Source organism: Emys orbicularis, chromosome 12 (genome assembly GCF_028017835.1).
Source record: "Emys orbicularis isolate rEmyOrb1 chromosome 12, rEmyOrb1.hap1, whole genome shotgun sequence".
Classification (NCBI taxonomy): Eukaryota; Metazoa; Chordata; order Testudines; family Emydidae; genus Emys; species Emys orbicularis.
Window position 1 is genome coordinate 17607784 of NC_088694.1, and position 24093 is coordinate 17631876.

General features: G+C 45.5%; 1 protein-coding gene across 1 annotated transcript in view; it reads left to right on the forward strand.

Annotated features, from left to right (window-relative positions):
* The first annotated feature begins 3115 nt into the window (after positions 1-3115).
* The window catches only part of PREX1 (phosphatidylinositol-3,4,5-trisphosphate dependent Rac exchange factor 1), a 219947-nt gene continuing 198969 nt past the window's right edge, over positions 3116-24093 (forward strand). Inside the window, exon 1 of the mRNA XM_065414327.1 lies at positions 3116-3268. Coding sequence (XP_065270399.1) covers positions 3116-3268 — 153 coding nt within the window. The remainder of the gene's footprint in view (positions 3269-24093) is intronic.

Here is a 24093-nt window from a genome sequence, read left to right on the forward strand (position 1 = left end):
CCTACAGAGTTATAGGAGCTCTACATCTTTCTTCCCACATTGAGCACTGACACTTGGGGGCGATGCACTTCAGAAAAGCCTGGTCTCTTAATATTACAATTATGGAGGCAGATTGTGGTGTCGCAGTGTATCAAGACATAAAACGTGTCTGTCTGTCTGTCTGCCTATAGACATTCTAAAGCAGGTTGGCAAAATCCTGACAAAACATTTTTGGTAGAAAATGTTTTGTGGAAACAGTTCTTTTTCAGTGGTCTTCTGGTGGACCCCAGTCAGAGTTCCATAGAACCTGACTGGTTTCTTGCCAGCTTGCCCACCTGGTTTCTTGGCAGCCCTCTGAGCCAGGAACCTTTCATTTGGGAACTAGCATTTCCAAGGCTTTCACCACTGCCAAACACTTAATAGCAGTCATGAAACTGACCAGATTGTTGTTAACTTGATAATGAGAGTCTCCATAGTTTCATGGCTGCTATTCAGTGGTGGGCTGTGGTGAAAACATCAAGGGTCATGTCAGTTCCAATCAGTAGCTGCCACAGCTTCCAGGGTCCCTGGCTCCACTGCAGGCCACCAGGAGGGCAGCTGAGGGGTCCAAGGGAGCTCAAAATCCCCAAAGCTGCACCCCTACCCTGCTGCTGTTCAGAAACTGCATGTCCAAAATGAAATAGTGTAGGATTTCAGTGTTGCAAACATTTTTGAGTTTTTGGCCTTTTGTTATGATTCAGGATGAAAAATATGTCTGAATACGTGAAACTTTTCACAGAATTAAAATTCAGTTTTCTGGCTAACTCTAATGCACACTCTGGGCTCCATTTTCAGTTGCACCAGAGCACTGCTCATACACCTGAGGAAGAGCATGGGACACACATGACTTTTTGCCACTTTTCTGCCTCCCCCAATCCCAGGACAGCCATGTGTCAGATTGGCTGCTGGAACAAGTTGCAGGGCTGCTCTAACTTACACCAGGCATAAAGGCCCCTGTAGGAGCCATTACACGTGCCCAGGATTACCAAAGTACAGAAGGACTCTAGACAAACCTCCTCCACCTTCTAGGACAGACCCTATGGTGGTGGACTATGAGCAGGTGGTGTAGTCCTCAGGACTCACTTTACTTTGCTTGGGGATTTGCTTTGCTATTAGCGCAGCCTTAAATCCGTTTGTGGCACCATGATGGCACAAGGGGACTTACAGCATTTAAGGATTTGGCCTTCTGTTGCATGCACTTGTGCATGTGTGTGTTTGATATTAAACTAAAACAAATGTTTTCATACTGTGCAGGCAACCTCTCAAACCAACATATCCCCCTTATTCCCCCTGAACAATCCCCACCTCCTTAAAATGGACATTGTCATCCAGCTAGGAATGAAAACATCATAGATCTCTCGGTTATACCAGAAATCTGCAGCCAACTTCAACTGTGTCTTTATTGAATAGATTTTTTTTATTTCATGTAATATGATATGGACCCTAAATCAACCTCAGGATGACAAGGTGTATCTTTCATTGGCATCATTTTTTGCTCCTAAACAGAAAATGTTCCTAAAGGTTAGAATAAAGGAGCTCTAGAAAGAACAAAAGCTTACTGTTAAAATTAAGAAGGTAATGACCATTTTGGTTGGCTTGTAGATAAGCTAGATGGATCCTAAATATGTATCTAATAAGTTTTCCTCCATTCTTCTGGTGGTAATATAAATAAAATCATAAATAATAATTAATAATTAATTGTTAATAGCTCACATTAACATTTCTTCATTCTATCATAATTTTTCCCTGGAGATGTTAAAATATTTTTAAAAGGGAAATAAATATGTATTAACACTGGCAGCCTGGAGACTGCAGGGTTGTTACGCTGCTTTGTTATGGTTCAATAGCCATTTGAGACATTGAATCAACACAACTCCGTTAAAGTCAATGGGAACGATGCCAATTTGCACCCGCTCAGGGTCTGTTTCCCATTTGTGTGTGCTATGACCTGGCTCACCTGCCCAGTTCCACTCTGCACATACAATTACCTGACCAACTGTTTTTTCTAAAGAGTCACGTTTTGTTTGGTTCACATTAAGAAAGTATTTTTCCTGTGTACTGTGCTCTGCGGTGGGAAAAGTGTGTGACCACACCACAAACACGCCAAACGTCACAATTTTAAATGGATCATCTCTCCATGTGTGTATGTTTGTATATATGTTTATCTGTTTGCATATATATATGGGGACGTGGTAGTTGTGTCTATCAGTGTGTCAGCTCAGCGTTATCTCTCTTCAAGCATGTGTATGTGGCCGTGTACTCCAAGTGCTGCCTTTTGTATTTATGTGTTTGTGTATGTGTGTATTTGCTTGTCTCTGTGTATTTTTGTTGTAATCTGTGTGTGTGCATATATTTATCCCTCTCTTCATATTTGTGTACCTCTCGGTGTGTATATTTCTTTGTGTGTGTTTTTATCTCCGTGTGTGTTTGTCTGTACAGATTTCTTTGTGTGTGTGTAGCGTGTGTGTATATTTCTCTGAGTGCGCACACATTCCTTTACCTATGTGTATTTCTCTCTGTAGCTGCGTGTGTGTGTCCGTGTATTTGTGTGTATTTCTCTGTTTGCGTGTTTATCTCGCTGTACGTCTCTGTGGATATACTGGCTAGTCTGTGTGTGTGTTTCGCTCCATGTGTATCTATGGGGACACTGACTGTCTGTGGCTCTAGTTGTGTGTATTTCAGTCTCTCTCTGTGTGTCTGTCTCCCTCTCCCTGCACTTGTACCGCTGGCTTCGCCTTGCCCCCTCTCTCCCCCCCTCCTGCTTGCAGCCCTCGCCTCGGGAGCTGGGCTCAGGTCCCCTCCCTCTCCCCCGCCCGCCTCCTTCCCTCCCTCCCTCCCTCGGCGCTGGGGCTTCCCTTTCCCCGCTCCATTCAGTGCTGCCCGCGCCGCGCGCTGCTGCTGCTGTCCCCGCCATGTCCCGGAGCCGAGCTCCCCCGGGCAGCCGGACTTTGTAGCCCTTCCCGGGGCGGCTACACTGGAGGCTGCGTGCCCAGCAGCGCCAGGCACCGCACGGGGATGGAGGGAGCCTGAGCCGGCCACGGAGCAGGAAGAGCAGGCGGCACCAGCGCTCGCAGCCGGCTAGGGAGGCGACAGCACCATGGAAGCGCAGCCAGCGGGGGGCCCCACGGCCCCGGACCCCTCCGGCTGCCCTAAGGACTCGGACCGCCAGCTGCGCCTCCGCCTCTGCGTCCTCATAGAGATCCTGAGCACTGAGCGGGACTATGTGGGCACCCTGCGCTTCCTGCAGTCGGTGAGTGCTGGGGTGCAGGGCGCGGGCGGTCTCCAATGGGCACCGGCGCGGGGCAGCTGGAGCGCACGGCGCGTCCAGCCTGGGGGTCCCCAAGGCACCGGCGCGGGGCAGCTGGGAGGACACAGTAGTTTCAAGCTGGGGTCTGTCATGGGGCACGTGGGTGGGCGCCTCCTACGCAGCCCTGCTGTGCGGTGCCCACGAGGTATGCGCTCTCCCCCGGGGGGCAGCGAGTGGGTCCCAGGGACAGGGAGTGCCCCCAGTGGACGCTGCAGCTTTGGCGGTGTGGTTTTTACAGGATGCCTATCGTGATAGTTACGCAGAGGCGTGTTCACAGTACTTGAGCGGGTTGTGCAGTTAAGTGTGTGTGTGTGTGTGTGTGTGTTGGGGCGGGGGTTTGGGGGGGACACGAGTGTGTGTGTGGTCTATGTGCTTGTTGGGGGCGGCGAGGTGTGTGTGTGGTGGGGGCGTGTGTGTGTGGTGGGGGCGTTGGTTTTGGGGGGACGACCGTGTGTGTGTAGTGTATGTGTTTGGTGGGGGGCGGCGAGGTGTGTGTACGGCGGGGGCGGGTGGGCCTGTGTGGTGGGGGGAAGGCATGCGAGCGCTTTGGAAAGAGCATTGCTAGTAGCAGCAGAATTTGGTTTAAACTAAGAAAACCCTTGAATGCAAAGTGATCTAAATGCCTCCTTCTGTAGCCCCCAGTCACAGTCACAGTGAACTCTGCTCTCCTGCCCGGAGTAGAGCGGGAGGTGGATTCATGTCTGGTGTCTTGTATGATAATGACGGGGACCTGTAAAAAAATGAGTCGCGTCCCTTTCTGGGGAGGTTCGCTTTTGCTTTAGTTTCGCTGTTGTTGAGAAGTGACTGTCTATTACACCCAGATGGAAACTCTCTCCCTCGTTGCCTGTTTTTTTACTTTAACGCTAAACATAAGTATGGGATTGGGTCAGGGTGTGTCTGTCCATGCGGGGACAATTACACCCTTCCCCTGAAATTATCCTCGGACAAGTTCAGAAGTAAAAGCTCCATTTCCTTCTTTCTGAGTGTAGAAATCTGGACTTGGAATTCATCAGCATGCCACCACACTCCTGTGTAACTTTGTTAAAGGGCTTAATCGTTCATGTAAATAACCAGAGGAGCCTGCACTAAAAGTCACTAGATAACGGATGTAATTAAAAGAGAGAGAGAGAGAGAGAGAGAGAGACTAAATACAGATTGCAGTAGCTCAAGATGCAAAGCTGGAGGAGGAATCCCTGGAGAGACCTCTAACAGATTGGAGAGGGCTGAAATTTTCTTTCTGGTGGATTGCTAGCCAGGTCCTAAATTCTGGACTCATCTAACTGGCTTATACCCTGAACCCTTTCTCAGTTGTCCTTTCTGGCAGGTTTGTCTGTTTTTTTTTTTTTTTTTTTTTTTTTATCAGTTTGGCTGCAGGGTTTTTCAGCATCTCCTAAGTGGCAAATTGCCTAACATAAAAGATAAATGAAAAGACTGTGGTTGCTTTATGAGCTGGTACCTACTTAAATCCTCCTTTTCTCTCACAAATGGTTGAACACAGGAAGAGTCTGTACATTTTGAAAGCTCCCAAATACAATCAGTTTGATTAATTTAAAAACACAATTCTATTTCAGTTTGACAGGCTTCTCTAAAATGCTACAAGTTGCAAAACTGCCCCAGCCCCAGACATAACAAAACAAAAAACTCAGAGAAAAACTCCTCTGTCCTAAGTACTGAATTTGCAATTTTGTCATCTGCAGGCTGGAATGTCAGTCACTGGCAAGATCCAGCTGAGTGTATTTTAGCTTCAACATGTACAGTTCAGTGCCTATTCAGTCTCATTAGTGGGATTTTCATTTATTTAAAAAAGTAGCAAATTTATTTATTGTCGTTAGTTTTCAAGACAGCAGTAGCGATTACTATGCCTTATGTAATGGAAGGGGGAAAACATTGACAGAGGCACTTTATTCCATTTCCACATTTCAGAACAGAGCAGCAGGCAGTCTCTGTCTTTCACCATCGTTCTGTGCTGCACTGGCTGCTGCTGGGTGTTGATTGGCTTGGGTATTATCTTGGGAGGTTTGGTTGTTACAATATAATCTTACCCCACTGAAAAGTTTGAGTTGAAGTAATGATATTTGAATCCAGGCCTGGAGGATGGATTAGATGACCTAACAGGTCTTTTCCACTTGTAGGTCCTGATTCAGGAAAGCACTTAAGCATGTGCTTAACTTTAAGCATGTGTTTAAGTGCTTAAGTTCTGTCCCTAATAAGGATGATTTCCTGAGTCGGGCCTAGTTTTTATGGGTCAGATTCTGCCCTGGTTACCCCCTACGCAGCCCCCTACAAATATTTGAATGGCATGAGCACCTATAAGGGAGAAGAATTATGTAGTGTGGAGCATGAGGGTAAAACTAGGAGTAATGGGGTGAAACATTAAGATGACGATAGGAATGAATATCCTATTAGGCTGTGGAATATCCTCTCCAGGGAAGTTGTGGAAGTTCCATGACTTGGTACTTTCAATACTTGACTGCACAAAGCACTAAAAAATGAGAGATGTAATATTTTGGTCTAATTCTGGTTGTGGGGCTTGGAGTGGAGGTGAGTGGGCAGTGTTTAGTGGCCTGTGATATGCAAGAGGTCAGACTAGATGATCTGATGTTCCTTTCTGGGCTTAAACTCTGTGACTGTGACTCTAGTGCAGGGAACAATCTGCACTGGTTCCCAGGGGATGGAGGAGTGACCCATTTGGTCTTTTCCATCTTTAACATCTAGGATAATACGCTCTGTGGAGTCAATGGGATTGCATGGGGTTGTAGGGCAAGGATTTTTCCCTATGGCTCTATTAAAAACAAGAGATGACCCTGTGCTCCCAAGTACAAATGCCTTGGTCCACTTTATTCCTTTTTCCTTCTCTTGGTCCTTGCTTAAGAACTGCTACTTCCCACCTGTCGGTCTGATCCTCCACTGCCTCGCACTGTGTGTGACCAGTCATTTACCCCTGTGTAAAGTGAGCATAAACTGCTGCCATTCTGAGGGACGTACCCAGTTAACATTCAAGTATTGTTGAGGAACATGTTAGGCTTCACTGGATGCTGTGAATTTTATTGTCATCAAGTGGATTTCTATATGCATTAGAAGTTATTGGCCCAATTGGAGCAAAAGTCTGTGCAGTATTCTCACTGTGCAAACCCACAGAAACTCATTTTCCTTGTCTGAGGCCAACTTGTTCACGTCAGTGCTTAACAGGAGAGACACAAGGGCCGGGGGAGCACAGTTCTCTTGGTTACTAACATTAAATATGAATTTGATAAATACAAGAGGGCTAAATCCTGCCATCTTTATTCAGGCAAAATTATCAGTGGGAGTTTTTCCTAAATAAGGACAACACAGATGGGCCTAGAAGGAAGTTAGGCAGAGGGAGTCTGTGCCCCCTGTTAAACATTCACCATTCAAGCCCTAGTTCTCATTTAGTATTCTCAATAAACAATGTTTTAAAAAGCAAACAACACAATTCTGTGGATTTATTCACAGTGTTGACACAGCCATCTACCAGCAACCTCCTTGTCTTCCCTGGTAATGTAAAGGAATCTCATGGGTATTTGATGTTATGGATTTGCCAATAAATCAAAATAACTAAGAGCATTTTTATCTCTTTTAGAAAGACTTGTATATGGTCATGTAGCAGTAAGGGAAAGGATTTTTGTTTTTTTGTTGCTTAGAGACCTTTTCCCCCTAAGCTAGGTGGGGGTCCCTATACACACAGAGGCCCAGCCTTTATTTGCTTTGTATAAAAGATTCTATGGCCTTTATTTTGCTTCCATGGCTCAGTCAAGTGGACATCAAGGAAGTTATAGAATGGAGCATCTTTTAGGTTCCCAACAAAAACGGTGACAGTCACCATGGAAAACTGTTGGATTTTTTTCTCCTGGGGAATAAGAAGATGTACTTGAAAGGGGCATTTGATCTAAGGTGTCAAGCCTCAACTATTTATGTATCTAAATAAAATATATTTCATTTTTAAAGTAACTGACCCAAAATAATCACATACGTGAAATGCCAATGTTCTGTGTTATTGATAATACTTTAGAATCTAAGATTATTCAATCTGGCAAGATATAAAATATTTAATGAATTTTTCACCAATTAGCCGTTGGTTAACTTTTTGCATTTCATGGAGTTTTGGACAATGAAAAGAGTTTCCAGCCAGTTTTGTCCCTGTCTTGTCTTGTTTCTGGAACTCCAGTAGAAGGTAGCATTATGTTATGTTTCAGAATCGTGGACGGGGAGATTTATATAAAACCAACAACTTATCATCACATTTTTTTCAAGTTCTCACAAAAATGCTCCTATTCACTTTAATTGCAGGAATTTTATTTTAACAAAATCTAGAATTTGTTTAAATTTTATTTAAACAAAAATCCTAAATCAATAGCACCCCTTTAATGTCCTTTTAACTATCCTTCTGAGCCTGCAAAGCCTATAATTTCCTTAAACTAAGGGCTACCACCCTGAATAAAAAGTCAAAGTTTTCTTCTGGGCAATCCCCCACCATTGAACTATGGCTACGGATTTGATCATGAATGTGGATGTGTATCGTTGTACCACCTTTCTTATCTGCCTATCTGCTCCATACTCCTAAGCAGGCACGGTACTGCAATGTACAAGAATCCTGCTATGTAAGGTTACATCTGCACTACAAGCTAGAGGTGTGATTCCCAGTTCACCTAGACATATTTGTGCTAGCGCTCACCAGGGCTAGCTAGCATACTGAAAGTAGTAGTGTAGCTGGATAGCCTGGGCAGTGGTAGCAGCAGCAAAGGCTAGCCACGCTGCATGCATACCCAAGGAGTTCAGGCAGGTTTGTACTCAGTAGGGCTAGTACCATGCTGCTTCTGCCCATGCCAGTGTGGCTACAGTGCTATTTTTAGTGTGCTAGCTCAGAGTAGAGCTATCATGATTATGTCTACATGAGCTGGGAATCACATTAGTTCATAGTGTAGACATAGCCATAGCGTAAAGCATTAGACGATCAGGACCCTACTCTGCAAATACCTACACACATGAGTAACTTAACTTTACTCACACAAGTATAAGTTTATTAAAGCCATTTGTGGTGTAGATGGGACCAAAAGTTTCCATCAACAACTCTTTAAACCATCAGTGAGGCATTTGAGAGGGAGAAAGTGAAAATCTGAGGATGTCAATGTAGTTAAAGGAATATTGATCAAATAGGAGATAAAATGGAAAACAGGTCAAAGGCTAATGGAACTTTACTGAAAGTTACCGGTGGCATAAGATGGGCTTCAGAGAGAGAGTTTTATCCTTGGTGTCTGCTGAGATCGTAAACCATAAGAATTTTCAGAGTCTCCAGAACCTAAAAAGATTCAATTAATTCGTTCCCTCACTGCTGCCTGATTTAACTTTCTTCACTGTGATTTGGAAAGGCTTCTCTAGGTCCTGTGCTCTGTGTGACAAAATAAAAAGCTGTGATCGAAGGCTTATGTGAAAATCCAATGATAATCTCAATCCAGTGCCCAGCTGGGTACACTCCAAACCCACCATCTCAGTTGGTACTATGGCAGCCTTGCTGGCATTCCCATCAGAGAGGCCAAGAATGGAATAGATCATTGAGACCGGGCTATTGTCTTTGAGGCTGAGGCATGTTGGCTGGGCACTGCTGTTGTTCATAGAATCATAGGACTGGAAGGGACCTCGAGAGGTCATCTAGTCCAGTCCTCTGCACTCATGGGCAGGATTAAGTATTATCTAGACCATCCCTGACAAGTGTTTGTCTAACCTGCTCTTAAAAATCTCCAATGATGGAGATTCCACAACCTCCCTAGGCAAGTTATTCCAGTGCTTAACCATCCTGACAGGAAGTTTTTCCTAATGTCCAACCTAAACCTTCCTAGCTGCAATTTAAGTCCCTTGCTTCTTGTCCTATCCTCAGGTTAAGAAGAACAATTTTTCTCCCTCCTCCTTGTAACAACAACCTTTTATGTACTTGAAAACTGTGATCAGTCTTTTCTTTTCCAGACTAAACAAATCCATTTTTTTCAATCTTCCTTCATAGGTCATGTTTTCTAGCCCTTTAATCATTTTTGTTGCTCTTCTCTGGACGTTCTCCAATTTGTCCACATCTTTCCTGTAATGTGGCACCCAGAACTGAACACAATATTCCAGTTGAGACCTAATCAGCGCGAAATAGAGCAAAAGAATTACTTCTCATGTCTTGCTTACAACACTCCTGCTAATACATCCCAGAATGATGTTCGCTTTTTTTGCAACAGTGTTACACTGTTGACTGATATGCAGCTTGTGATCCACTGTGACCCCCAGATCCCTTTCTGCTGTACTCCTTCATAGGCAGTCATTTCCCATTTTGTATGTGTGCAACTGATTGTTCATGCTGTACCTAGTCTGTGGATAAAGAGAAGTCTTCATTCGCCAGCATTGTCCATCTTACAGCAGCACTAAAATTCACTACCAAATTCAAAGAAAACAAGAAAGCTGTGTTTGTTAGAGTTCTGTATATTCATTTCCAAAAATCCCTAATCAAAGCTGCAGCATTGCAATTATGAAGGGCCAGATATTTGGTAAGGGAGACTTGAAAGCCGGCTTAGAAACGCATTTGCAATTCCATGCATGCTCATTTACTATGACTCCAAGAGCAAACCAAATATTGGTGCCCACAAATAGTTAGCTAGAAATCATTATTTACGTGTTCATTCGGCCAGTTTGCCAGTGTAAACATCTGATCTGCATGTGGAACTGTCATAACTGCATGAACCCCATCTCCCACTGCAAATGTTATGTAGGTAACCTATTGTACTATACACATTTCTGTACACACCTTGAACTTCACTAAACATTGAGCCCTCACTTATGCTTGTAGCTAGCACAATTGTGCCTGAAATCAGGAAATTGCAAAGATATATGGCTAAGTTGTGCCCAGCTTGTATGAAAATCTGGTTCCACATTTCATCTTTGTAAAGTCAAATCACTAACTTGTAACATTTGACAGAATATACTTTCTGGTCACTATGAGCAACTGTTGTGTGTATTGTGGTGGCATGAGAATAATTTTTAAGTTAGACTGTCCCTATCTAAGGCAGGTTTCATGTAGGGTAAGTATTTGCACCTGACCTATTTTTAGATCAAAGTATTATACAAACTTTTTTGATAGAATCTAGACGTCTTTCTCCATCTTATCATTTGTTTAAACGTGATATGTTAGGACACGTGCCATCGCATAAATTAGCCCACATTCTACAGACTCAAAATATTTTTGTTCTGTACCCTGTAGGATTTTCTGTTATTTGCTTTGCGTTGTAATCAATCTGGTATCTCTGAATTCTGCACTCCACCCATCTCAAGAGGTAACAGGCAGAGGTGTTTTTCATATTTTCACCAGCTTGTTTGCATTCAGGATCAGTGCTTTGGGGTTCAGAGTCAAGAAAACACATTTGTCTCAGAGGTGTGGTATGGTTTCCTGTCCTGCCCTGTTCTACGCCTGTTTCAGGTTCAATAGATGCAGATAAGCTCTGCCTGCAGGAAGGCGTACCCTGTGGTTTAGGTAACTGTTGTTTCTTTGCTCTAAGGCAGCTAAAGGGAGCGGAAGGGAGTGGGGAAAGGAACTCACTGGGAAAAGATCTAAATTAGCATTGCTGTCCTCTGGTTTCTGGGGATCAGCGCCATGTGCTTATGTATTGCTACAGTGTATGTGAGAGGCACTCAGATTTATTTATTTTCCTTTTGAAAATCATTACCATTCTCAATGTTGCTAACTCTTACGATTTTTTTTTTGAGAGAGAGTCTCATATTCAGCATTGTTTTTAAAGCTCCAGCTCATGGAGTTGTATAAATACATGGGAATCTCTGCTTTCATTTAAAAAAAAAAAGTTTCTAGCCCTCCAGGTTCCGGAGAAAAGCTTGAAAACGTGAAGCAATAGCCCTCTTCCAGAAGGCAAAAGAAAAAACTCCCAAGTGTATTATTCTTTTTTAAATCCCATGATTTTTTTTAGGGGCCTGACTCATGGTGCTTGAACGTTTGGGGTTGGCAATACTTCATTCTGTTAGTTAAAGAGATTTCCCTTCTCAGAAGAGTCCTCCCTTCCAGTCTGGGTAAGTTCCCAGCAAAACTGACTGTTAAGGACTAGGGCTTAAAATGCTACAGTGGTGCCACTGTAGTGGTTCAGTGTAGATACTGTAGACAGTATAATCCACTTTCCTGAAAGGCGGTAGCGAGGTTGATGGAAGAATTCTTCCATCGATTTAGCATTGTCTACACAAGAACTTAGGTCAGCTCAGTTATGCCACTTGGGGTGTGGATTTTTCACCCCCCCCCCGACTGATGCAGTTAAACCAACAGATAGAGAATGAGGGAGAGATTCAGGGCTGGTCTATTCTGAAAACTTGGGGCATGAGAAATCCACACCTTTGACAGGCATAGCTGTGTAGATCTAGCCCCCGGTGTAGACAATGCTAGTTACCACCTCTCGGGGAGGTGGATTAACTACAGCAATGGGAGAATCCCTCCTGTTGCTGTATCTAGCACTGCAGCTGTGCTGCTGTAGTGTTTTAGAGGTAAATCCTCAAATCACTCTGGGTGCCGTAGGCAGCAGCTGAGCCATTGGAGGCAGTCTGTATTTTCCACTGCAGAAAGCAACCTGAATGTAGGGAATGAAACAAAAGCAATTAAAAACAGACAAACCAACCAACCCCAGTGCAAACACCTGTTTCTTCTTCAGTCAGTATCTCAGCTGATATAAATCAGGGTAGCTCAGTTGAAGTCAGTGGAGCTCCACTAGTTTTCTCCTGCTGAGGATCTGGCTCATAATGTCCTAGCAGCAATGAAAGGGTTATTAGGAAAAAAGGATAGGATAAAACATTCCCCTTACCTCTCCCTCTCCCCTCTCCTTCCTGCTGAATTGATGTACCAAGGATAAAAGAGGTGTACTTCTGAAGTGTGCACTAGCATGTCTGAAAGGGAGGAGAAAGAGAATGGAAGGGATTAGCTTTTTCCCATGGTATCTTCATGCCTTTCAGATGTTTCCAGTGCCTCCTATGGAACTCATCTTTTGTAGTTCAGAGCATGGTACTCCAGAGGCTGAATCATGTTGATGTTAATGACACTGAGCTCTCTATGTGTCATGGAGCTGAGAGATCCCTACAATTTTTACTTGTTTTGATGTGCCAATAAGTGGCTTCCTCTCACCCTCCTTCTATAGCATAGCTTGGAAGGCAACAGCGTATAGTCTAAAGGAGGGGTAGTCCTTTTTTTTTTTGTCAAGACTCAAATTTCTTGGTCAAGGTATAGACAAAGGGCAGACTCCAGAGAAACATTTTCCACACAGCAATAGCAATAATGATAATAGGTAAATATGTAAAAAGATTTTGCGGTCCGTTCAAAAGCATCTGAGTCCGGATTTGGCCCGCAGTCTGCCTACTGAGTGCCCCTGGTCTAAAGGGTTAGAACAGGAGATTGTGAACCAGGAATCCAGGGTTCTTTTTTTGATTCTGTTAATGACTTGTTCTGAGATCTTGGTAAGTGTTTCTCCATCTGCAAAATGGGGTGAATAATACCTACCTTGCGGGGTGCTGTGAGACTTTGTTAATTAAGATGTGTAAAGGTGCTGCAAATGTCTTGGATGAAGGGAGCTGTGTAATTACTATGTATTATTATTGCTTTCTAATAAAGTCTCCTTTACGGCATAGACATGATGGATAGAATAGCAGAGCCCCACCTACCGCAGAGCCTAGATTTGACCAGATACATCCTACCCTGTTTACTACAATCTGCCCAGAAGTGATCTCAGACTGCTCAGCTCATGACATTGGGGACTGCCGATTGGTCCAAAAGGAGCCAAAAAGTCAGCCAAAGGGACACTTAAACTGTAATTATATTTGTGTGTGGGATGGGGGTTATTTCACAGAATGCAGCTTGGAAAACTCTCTTTTTTTTATTTGCTGTTATAAACAGTAGATGGCACATGGATGGAGCCCTAAGATCTCACTCAGGGTCTGATTTGTAGGAGCACTAAGCACCCAGAACTCCAGTTGAAGGCAAGATGAACTATAGGTGCTCAGCACCTCTGAAGACCAGGCCATCACCTCTTAATCTGAGTGACCAAACAGAGCAGGCCCTGCCCTTAAGATGCCATCTCAAATGTGATGTAAGGGGTGTGCCCAGCTCACCCTGCCCTACCACACCTTCCTGCATGAACAGGACTCAAGGAAAGAGAACTGGAACCCCTAATTCTACTGAACTGCATATAGCCCATGGGACCGTTGCATGCTAAAAACACCCCTGAACTAATTGTTGTGTACAGTCCATTTGTCACCAGTTCACTACCAGATATGCCAATTTGGTGGGGATTAACCCGTCATTTCTCTTGTTCTCCTTGGTTCATTCCAGCCCAATGCACTCCTGACCCTTGTTGTGGTTTATCTCAACCCCACTGTCCTTGTGCTCGCCACCTCCACAGATCAAGGTGTCTAAGCTGAATATAGTTCTGCTGTGTGCCTGAAGACCATTATTTATCCCTCCCCTGAATTGCAGTAACCAGCAATCTGCCCTTTTGCCATTCAATCCTTCCCCTCGCTACAAGGATGCCAGTGGTTTGATCATGTGTCATTATAAGGGGGCAGGGAGCAGAGAATAGTTCTATGGTTTCCCCGCCACTCTGATGCCTGTGCAACTAATCTCCTTTGCAGAAGCAGCACAGCAGCTGGGTGAGTGCAAGTGAGGGGCAGAGACCCTGGGCTCTGACAGGAAAGGACATGTGGATAGAAAAATAAAACAAACCACTAATAGTGAAGATGCTTCTGGCTCCCTTCCCTGGCACATGATTTGAGTGAACACCTCTGCCTATATGGCTGAAGGCAGGGAACATCCAATTCCTGGCTTCGCATGACGGGAAACTGTTGTTATCCATTAAGAATATTTTGCTTTCTATAGATAACGAGAGGGATCACATTTTTCCTACGCTTTCAAATGGGTTTATTATTCTTCATCTCCTGCCCTAAACTGGTTACGGTTGCTGTGTTCCATGAGCAGAGGTGATGCATATTGGGTGGGCTATGCGATCCTGTAATTTTTATATATATCATAGCAAATCAGTCATGTTTTTAAAAGGCCTACTCTATTTTTGTGGGCACAGATTTTGCACCTACAATTTTAAGACAGTTTATTGCTTGTGCCAGTGCTAGCATTGTAGATGTGTGTGTCTGATTTGCAGCAGCATTCTAGTACTTAGACATACAGGGTGAGATTCTGTGTTGTGCTGCTAGGCACAACATAGATCTCACAGCCCGGGGGAAGGGGATAAGGCAACTTTAAGCCACTTTTGTTCTCTCCTGATCCAGAGGCTGAAGGGGCCCTGGTGTAACTTAGTCTGGGGGTTGTCCATATTACAGCAGCCTCCTGGGGCTGCCCTATGGGCTATCACCCAGTGCAGAATGTGTGCAGCACTATGGGGCTGTAGCCCGGCCCCAGCACACCTCCTGTACCAGGGCTTGCAGAGGGGTCGTCAGAGGAACCCACAGGGCCTGTGACGGAGGAATCATCCCCTGACTTTTAAGGCCTTTTTCTGCTTCCATCTGGCATGAAGGGGCCAGTGTGGGGAGGAAGATTTCACCCTGAAATGGGAGAATTTGCAGCCACAGTTAAATGTAGTCAGAAAAGCACATCTGCAAAAGTTGGGTTCCCTTTTCAAGGTCGTCTCCTTAAACTGTACTTGTCTTTGTCTCACCTGCCTTCAGTACTAGTTGCAAAACCTAATATTTGATGTTTTAAGGAGCAGAGTGCTCCCCAGTGAAGTGTGTCTGTACTCATCCAAATGAGTCTGGGTGACAGGTGAAACCTGTCAAAGTAGCAGCTAAAAAATAAATAATTTCTGGTGCCTGCCTGTTGTTTCCCTTCAGGCAATTGGAAGAAAATTCAAGAGAACTAAAAACAAGGGTAGTTTCTGAAATTCCCTGCGCCTACTGACATCTTGGGTTTTTCTTGTCATCCTCGGAGCTAGGTTCTTTATCTGAGCTGGGTTTTTTGCTGGCAGGTGCCTCACAGCAGCCGTCACAACCATTTTTCAAATATGAGATATAACTGCTGTGGCTCTTGGAATCTGTTGTCCAGTGTCAGAAGGTCTACGTGGGTTGCCAGTGGAGAAATCAGCTGAAATGCATTGATGGCCCAGATATGTTCTGCTACTCTCCATAGCTTTGACCTCCATCAAGGACCATCACCACCTTCCCCATCACAAAAATTAAATCCAGTAACGGAGAAGAGCAGAAGTTTTGCAGAGACCTCATTTGACCTCTGAGTTCTTGCCTGCGCCTTCTAGAGATTAGCAGATAAAACCACAGGTGCCGGCTTCCAACTTTCCCCGGGGGTGCTCAACCTCTGCTCAGTCCCAGGCCCTGCCCCCACTCCACCCTTTCCCCCAAACCCTCACCCCGCCACGCCTCTTCCCATCCAGTTTCGCCCCCTCCCCTGAGCGCGCCCCATCCCCGCTCCTCCTCCTCCCTCCCAGCGTCTCCTGCATGCCGTGGAACAGCTGATCTGCGGCGGGCAGGAGGCACCGGGAGGGAGGGGGAGAAATTGATCAGTGGTGCCGCCAGTGAGCGGGAGGTCCTGGAGGGAAGGGGAGGAGCTTGGCTGCCAGTGGGTCCCACACACGCTGCTATTTTGGAGAGACTTTTGATTTGCTAGTAACAGTTTTCATGATAGCAAAAAAATCTGTCTTGTCAGTGAAATCTCTGTAATCGTCACAGACTGTTCTCTCTCTTCCCCCCTCTCTGGCTACATGACATGATGGTTCCTCCTCAGCCGACTTTCAGCTGTGAAAAAGCCAGAGCCTTTTGTTTTGTGCTTTGGATGACAGGAAAGAATGTGCAGTTCATTAGTGCTGCCCGCTTACTCCCAACCTCTTTGTATTGTGGTGGGACACTTAATCCGTGTTTACACAGCAGTATTTCTGTTAAATGCCCTGAATTGACAGAATTGTTAAATGCCTTCATTAATATAATCAGTTAGGTGGTGCTGTTTTAGGGCACATGAAGGCCAGTTGGATTAAAGAGCTAAAAAGCAGGGGCAGGGCACAGTCATCATCTTGGATTTTAACTGTTGTTTTCTTCCTCTGGGGCTGGGGTGGTTCCTGTCTATCCATTTCCAGTTTTTCCCTGTAATTTACATTCTGTGCTCCAGCTCACACTAAAGCAACCATCCTTCTGTCCCCAGAGCATAGGCTAGGACTATGATTCCCTCCTGGAGCTCCCTTAGTATCACTCCTTATTTATTTGCAAGGGTTGCCTTTTAGTATCTGAAGTGTTCCTGGGGATGAGTGCAACATTCCCAGCCCCTACTAGTCAGAGACTGGGGCAGAGGATTGAAATGCCCAACAATGTCAGTTCTTAATCAGCCACAAAGCAAGAAACAGTGCTTTTATGTAGGGGCTGCGTTTGCTGCCTCTGCAGCTCTCCCATTCCGTTCTGGACCATAAATTGAGGCCTGGTCTCACGAGTGCATCCAACACTGTAGTTGTGACCTGAACAGAATCGTGAACTTTCATCTAGCTGCAGATCAAAGGCCTGACTGGGACCTCAGCCTTGCCTCCTGTGGATATGAGTGAGTCACGTTGCTAGGGAGAGTCAGACCTGGTGGCAGAACTGGATGGCGAAAGAACCCCCGGGAGATGTCATTGTCCAAAATGCCTTGCTGATGATCATTCCCTCCTTCCCCCGCTGTAGAAGCCACTTTCTTGGTGAGGCCTCAGGAACCCTTTGAACTGCAGATGCCAACAAACCAGAGTGAGAGAAAACAGCCCTGTGGCTGTGCTCCTTCCCTCTTCCGCTGGGAAATGCAGAGCCCTCCTCATTAGGAGAATAACCCCCTGCTTACACAGCTGATAGCCAGATGTCAGGCCATAAGATAGTGATTGCCAGCGGCTGACTGGCAGCTCTGATAGGCCACTGGAAGCCTGATGACAGAAAGACAGGGTCTGACCCCTCTTTCCCAGCACCACTCTGCGGCACAGGGACTTATGAACTGGTTGGCAGCCTGATTCTGTACAATGCAGAGAATAGCTCCAGCCCGCCACTTCCTTTATTGCTTTGATTGTGGAAAAGGCAGTCGATTTCTGCACCTCAGTCATTTTGGGGTTAGGCCAGGTTTCCCAAGGCGATGTTGGAGAGGGCGTGGAGTGTTGAGCTGTGGAATCATTTATGTTCATGTAAGCCTTTGGTTGCTTAGTGGACTGGAGCTTATCGACTTCCTGCAGCAGGTCATTACTGAGGGACCATATCAACTACACAGAGGAGCCTGATTCATCCTTGCTGTAACTCCATTGACTTCAGTGGCCCAGAGGGTGAAATTTCACCCTGTCTCAAGTTTTCACCCTGGCCTCCATTTTTGCACTCCCAGTTTTGCACTTGCAGATCCCTGATCTTTGCAGACAAGTTGGATTGTGCTTCACAAAGTGTCTAGTTTACCTATGTAAAATGGATGCACATCCACTTTTTCAGGCACTGTCATTTATCCCTGCAAAAACAGAGGCTAATTGCTGTTCAGCTGGCCCCAAAAGCTGAATTCGACAAAGAGAGGGCTATGCTTTACATCCAGACAATTGGAACTTTTTTTCCCCCTGTGAGTCATCAGTTGTTCAGTTGCCAGTGTTTAGGGACACATTTTCCAAGGCTCCATATAGCCCATGTTAGGTGCACAGTTATCTGATTAGGGCATGCAATTGGATGCATGTGTAAATGTTTTGCTTGCACTAATCAGAGTGCTGGAGGAAGTGTGTGGTGTGGTGTCCTGGGTGTGGTGTTCTGTCCCGTCTAGTGGCACCGAGGCCACTTAGAGAGAGCGATAAAATGAGTCTGCTCTACAGCCTTAGCTAACAAGCAGGTGGCTTTTAGCTCACGCAGTAGAGGCTCATGCACTAAGATCAAGAGGCCCCAGGTTCAATCCTGCCTACCGACGACCGGGGTCTGTTGGCATTAAGAAGCACTTGATATTGCAGGACCGTATGGGTTGAGTGGCACAGGCCCACCTCCTTCCAGTTGCTATATCCTGCACACGTCTGCCATAAGTGCTACTACTGACAGCTCTGAGAGTGTTCTGCCAGTGTGCCTCAGGCCCGCCCAGGAGGGACGACTTCTACAGAGAAGACAATAGCTCGGTCTTTATGCCTGTTGATCCTCACTGCTGAGACTACCAACATGATGTGGACATGAAACAGACTGAAACCAAACCCATTTTACATAGGGGCCACTGCATGGCCAACAGATGTTAACTATGGAACTGGGCTGGGTTTGAACCAGGGTCCTAGAGATAAACTCTAAATCCCCTGAGACATCAAGTTGTCCACAATAAATCATTCTAAGGCTAGCGCTGTCATCCTGGCAGTTTTGCGTGGCTGCTGTTAAAGGCCCGCTAGCATTGCTTTAGGAAACTCTTGTGGTAACTCTTGGTGACCCCTGATAGGATAAAGGAGGGAAATGCTTGTCTGGAAAGACAGAGAGTGGCATAATAAGTTGTGCTGTGGCTTTTCCAGCAGCCTGGATAAGGTAACGCCAAGGGTCTCCAGAATGGGTTGTGAGGGTGAGGGGAGTGGATAATGATGGGAGTTCCCTGCTCTTGAGAGGGGACTCTAATTGATAGGGGCCCAAGGCTTAGGAATGGAGTGCTAATAAGGGGTCTGCACTTTACTGCGTTCTTATCTCAGCTAGGTGGGTGAGTTTCAGTGATGCAGCAAAGAGCCTCTGGCCCTATGGGATTCGCTGCCTAACCTGACTACTTTGAATTCATCACCTCACTGGAGCCATTTGCGCCGAGTGTTGTTACTGGGTGGTGAGGGTAGCCCCTCTCCTTTCCTTTGAAGGGGCAGATACAGAAGGTTGTAAAACTTTTGATCTTGCAAAAATGCTGCGCTCTCTGGTAGCTAGCAAAAATCTAGTCAAAGTTGTTGGTGGCATTCACGGAGCAGCTACAGACAGTGGAGTGCTGCTTCTCGGACATCAGTTGGACAGCATTTTGGAGTTGAAAAATCCACAGTGGGACAGGCTATCTTAACACAGGTGTGCAGGGCCATTAATTGTCTCCTGCCAGGCAGGACTGAGGTGGAGCGGCTGTCTGCTGCGTTTTAACAGCCAGGCACAAGGGCTATTAGAAGAGCTCAATATGGAGCTCTGCAGCCAGTGGCCACAGTAATGTGGTGTAGTGGGCTGTGCTCTTCCCGGACCTGAAGTTATGGGGCCTGCTAGGAATTGTGTGTTGGTTGTTTAGTTGCATGAAACAAGCATTGGGCAATGGCACTGAATGCTGGCACTGCTTTCCACAGGTTGTGGTGGTTTTGGCTGAAATCTCACTCTTGAGGGTAACAAAGGCACAGAGAGCACAGCTGCTGCTGGCATCCGAAAGCCACCCAGGCCCGTATGCCACTAGCCTGTTTACTGCAATGGTGCCTGCCAAAGTGATCCCAGAGTGGCATGGGAAAGTGTCCTACCGCAGCGGAAGAAATAAGGCAGCCCTCCCCAGAAACCGTTGGCAGTGGATTGCAGAGTACCTCCATGAAGATCTCTCAGGAGGATTCAAGGGACATCCCTGTGTACATAAACAAGGTACACAGCATGCCCCCCCGCCTAACTCTACACGGGAATGGAAAGCAGATAACGGCTCCACCTCACTTTGTTGTACACCCTACCTCTTCTAGTACGAGTACATTACTGAAAAGTCGATAGAAAAAGGAAAGAACAACAGGGGAACATTTCCCAAGAAAGCTTCAGAGTTGCGTCCACTGTAAGCTTGCAACTGACGGAGGCGTGATCCTTCAAGAGAAACAGAAAAGGGGTGGATCAGAAATCACAGAACTTGGCCCCTATGCTGCCTCCAGATATAAACAAGGCACTCACTGCATGTGCAAACATTCCTATAGTGCACACACAGCTCCCTGTCCGTGCCTGTGCATGGCTATTAGCCAAATGAAGCTGAGAGGCCAAGTGGCCCGAACAGTTGAACGGAGCTGAACAGAGCAAATCAGTGTTGCAGGCCATTTGGGCAGGAAGGTGCTCTCTTCTCTTGAACCTTTGCCTGGATGGTGAAATACACCGCAGGGCACAGGGTTTGTACAAAGTCCCTTTGGACCATTTAAGTCCTATTAAGCCCTTAATGTGGATCTTCAGTGGTGCATAGAGCCTTGTGCAGGCCCTGTACACAGGGCTGAATTTCTGCTTTGGGGTACAGATTAAGCACAGATAACCTTTATATTTAGAATCTTCACAAGCTGTGTTCCGGGGGAAATAGCAGCAGGTGTCATCAGTCACTGCAGCCTGGAGGGTGAGGTGAACTGTGCTGATACTGCACTGCAGGACACAAAACCAAATGCAGAATTTCATGTCACAGGCTCTGGTTTAAAATGCAGCTGGGCTTTTAACTGGGCCGGACCTGCAGCTTTGTCTTTAGGCTGAGAATCTGAGCTTTCCAGTGCACCCAAACTCCAGGCTTACCCTTGCCTGTCCAGTGGCCTGCAAAGCCTTTGCACGAGCTCTGAAGGAAGAAAGTCCTATCCCACGCATTTTTTACATCTTCTCACATTCCTCCTTTTCTATGCTCACCATCAGTACCAACACTATATGCAGGACATTCCAAAGTAACTATCGTTCTGAGATAGAGGGCAGGGGAAGAGAGATTTTGAAAGAAAAATGAACCGATGAAGCTGCAACAGAGGAGAAAGCTCTTGTACTAAAAGTAACCAGAAAGGAGGTTGATTCTGGATGAATGGAAGGAATAGGAAGGGAGAGAGGAGATCTATGAGATTATTGGAGTAAGTAAATGGATGGCTATGGAAGCATTTAATAAAGCCTTTTGCTATTCACTAATTATTATGGTGCCCTATAAAAACTCAGCTGTGAGCAAGTCTAGGTATTACAATCTTAGAAGTTGCATATGGTTTTTCTATTCTATTACTTTATTTTTTGTATGTTTGCCAAGCAGGCTATAGCTCTGTATAGTTTTACACAGTGAACAAAACATTCCCCGAAGAAAGACAATTTTTTTTCAGCTGTCAAATATTTAAGGGAAGAAAATGTTAACATGATCAGCTGCAAGTTGATTCTGAGCTGGCGAGCAGCTCAGGTTGACAAAGCTTTGCCTTGTGGGAGGGTCTGTGTTGGAATGAAGGGTCTCAGAAATCCACAGAGGCTACATTAAGAGCAGCAAAAAACAAACAAACAAAAAAACCGAACAATGTTTTGGATAAAATCCATCTCTGAGACCAGCATGGTAGAACTTACTTCCAATATTCTGGTCTCCCTATGGGCTCAATCCTGAGCAGTGTGAAAGCCAGTGTGAGTTGAGGGAGCTCAGCGCCTGGCAAGAGGTGCCTACCACCCTGCACGATCATGTGTGTAGATGGCAAGCACTGTAATCTGCAAGGCACATCAGACACTTTTGCTTTGAACTCTGTTTCCTTCCTCCATTTAAAAACAGCTTAATAAGTATTTTGACATAAAATACAGCCAGAAGCAACAACTGTTTGTCTGACTGTGCCTGTTATGTGTGTCATGGAGGGTTTCTTTTGCACAACACAGGAACACTACATCTTTCGTAAGCGATTGCACAAGAAAAAAGCCACAATATTTGGAAAGTAAAGTATGAATCAAATTTTTACTTCAGTACAGCCAGAGGAACTGAAATTTGCAACCGGGCAGCGAGAATTAAACTGCAGTGGCTGTGTCCAAGTGGTGTGTGTTTGGAGGCAGTGCTTTATGACATCGGTTCTCCTTTAATGTGGTTCTGGGTGTGCTGTCAGGCAGAGTGATACCAGGAAACAGTTTAGCCCAGTGGAAAAAAAATCCCAGAAAAGACACTTAGAGAAGAACATTTGGCTTTGAAGTACATTAAAGACAGAATATTGCTACTTTGCATTTACGCAGCACTTTTTCATCTGTACCCTCTGCATGTTGCAAAAGTATTGAGGAACAGATGGCAAGACTGAGGCCCAGACAGGTGAAGGGATTTGCCCAAGAGCCATGCAGGCAGGCAGTGGCAGAGTTGGGAAGAGAATCCAAGTCTCCTGGCCCCTTGTGCCTGGCTTTACAGGAAAGTAAGCAGAACAAACAGCAGAACACAAACATTTGCCCCATTGATTGAAAAAGGATGAAGAAGGAACTTTAACTCACTCTTCTGACAACCATCTGACAACTCTGGAAACCCATGCAGAATGAGCTGGTGTTCCCAGAGGAAGTGTCTGCATCACAGTTGGCCTTAATTGTCCAGTTTATTGACATTCTCAGTAAAGACACCAATAATTGATGGGGCCAGAGAGATTAACTCCTTTTTCACTTTGAGGAATTGTCTGCCCTGGTAGAGTTAAGGCATCTTGCTAGGGTGAAGAAGTGGAAAGCTTACCCTGCTGCAACCCTGTGGAGTACTCATTGGGTGGTTAAAGGAGGACTTCATTCTTCAGGGCTGTCAGTCGCTGCCGCCTTATTGCTCTTAAGTGAATAATAAAATAAAGTTATGTCTCAAATTAGCAGAATTGCTTGATCACAGTTGTGTGAGCAATTGTTGTGATTAAACTTGCTCACACAACCAAGCAGTTGGACATCTGGGTTCTTTACCTGTTTGCATACTCACACATGTTGCTGAAACGATCTCACCTCAGTACTAGAGGGAACTGCTTATTCTTACTAAGAGGTGAGCACACTCCTGAAGTCTGTAACCAAGTCTGACTTGCACAATGCCAGTTGCAAACTGCACATGTCAGTGGCTTGCCTTGTCAGGAGATCTGACCAGGATGCCCTCTGTGTCCCCTGGGGATGGGCAGAGCTGTTCTAGTAAAATACGAGCTGACTTGGACCTGAACTGAGCCTTCTGTGAAAAAAATCTGGGGAGATTTAAATTTAAAAATAGAGAATGCTTCATTTGTGTGGCTTCCTCTGCACTTCCTGGTTTTGGCTAGTGATGTAAATGCTGAGATGCCGCAAAACAGAAGCCTCTTCTGAGGAGATTTCCAGCCTAGATGTTCAGGCTCGGGAAGTTTGGATGAGGAATGGAGAATTAGTTGAGCTTTTCAGAAACAAACACTGGACTCTGCTGTGAGTCTCTCATGTCCGGTGTGTTTATGAATCTCTCTCAACTTCTCTGTTCCTCTCAAGGGTGCATCCTGTTCCTGTTCTCTTTTGCATTGTTCTAAGGGTATGTCTTCACTTCAGAGTTCATTCAAGCTCTGACTCAGGTGTTACCCCTAACCCACCTCCTGTCCACACACACACCTCTCTTAACCGAGTTTGTTGGCGTTTTCAACCTGTCTGACCTGGCTGGACTCAGGTCCACTTTCACTTGAGGGTAACTCACTTTGCAGTGAAGGTGCACTCAAGTGTCGATAGCCCTCCAGTGCCATCCCACAATTCCCCTCATGTGCCCAGGACACACAAGTTCTCCCAGAATTCACTGTGAAAGAATCAGAGTGGCTCAGCTTACTGCAGCACATTGGCTATGCCTCCAGACTTGGGTGCTGGTCACCTGGGCTAACTGCAGTGCAGATGTACCCTAGTACAGTGCTTGCTTTCTGGGAGCCAAGCCCTTAGCTTTTTCTTTTTTCAAAGGTGAGTGCAGAAGATACTTGAGAGATGGCTTCAAAAGAAATAAATATAAGCGGGGGGGGGGGGGGGGGGAAGGGGGAAAGGGAGGGAGAGAGAAATCTTGCTGCCTTCTTTTACTTCTGTTTTATGGGCTCATGATGACATTGGTTATGTTTGCTGTGTAAACAGCAGCTCCAGCTGACCTGATGAAATATGGTCAAATGGTTGAGGCTTTAACAAGA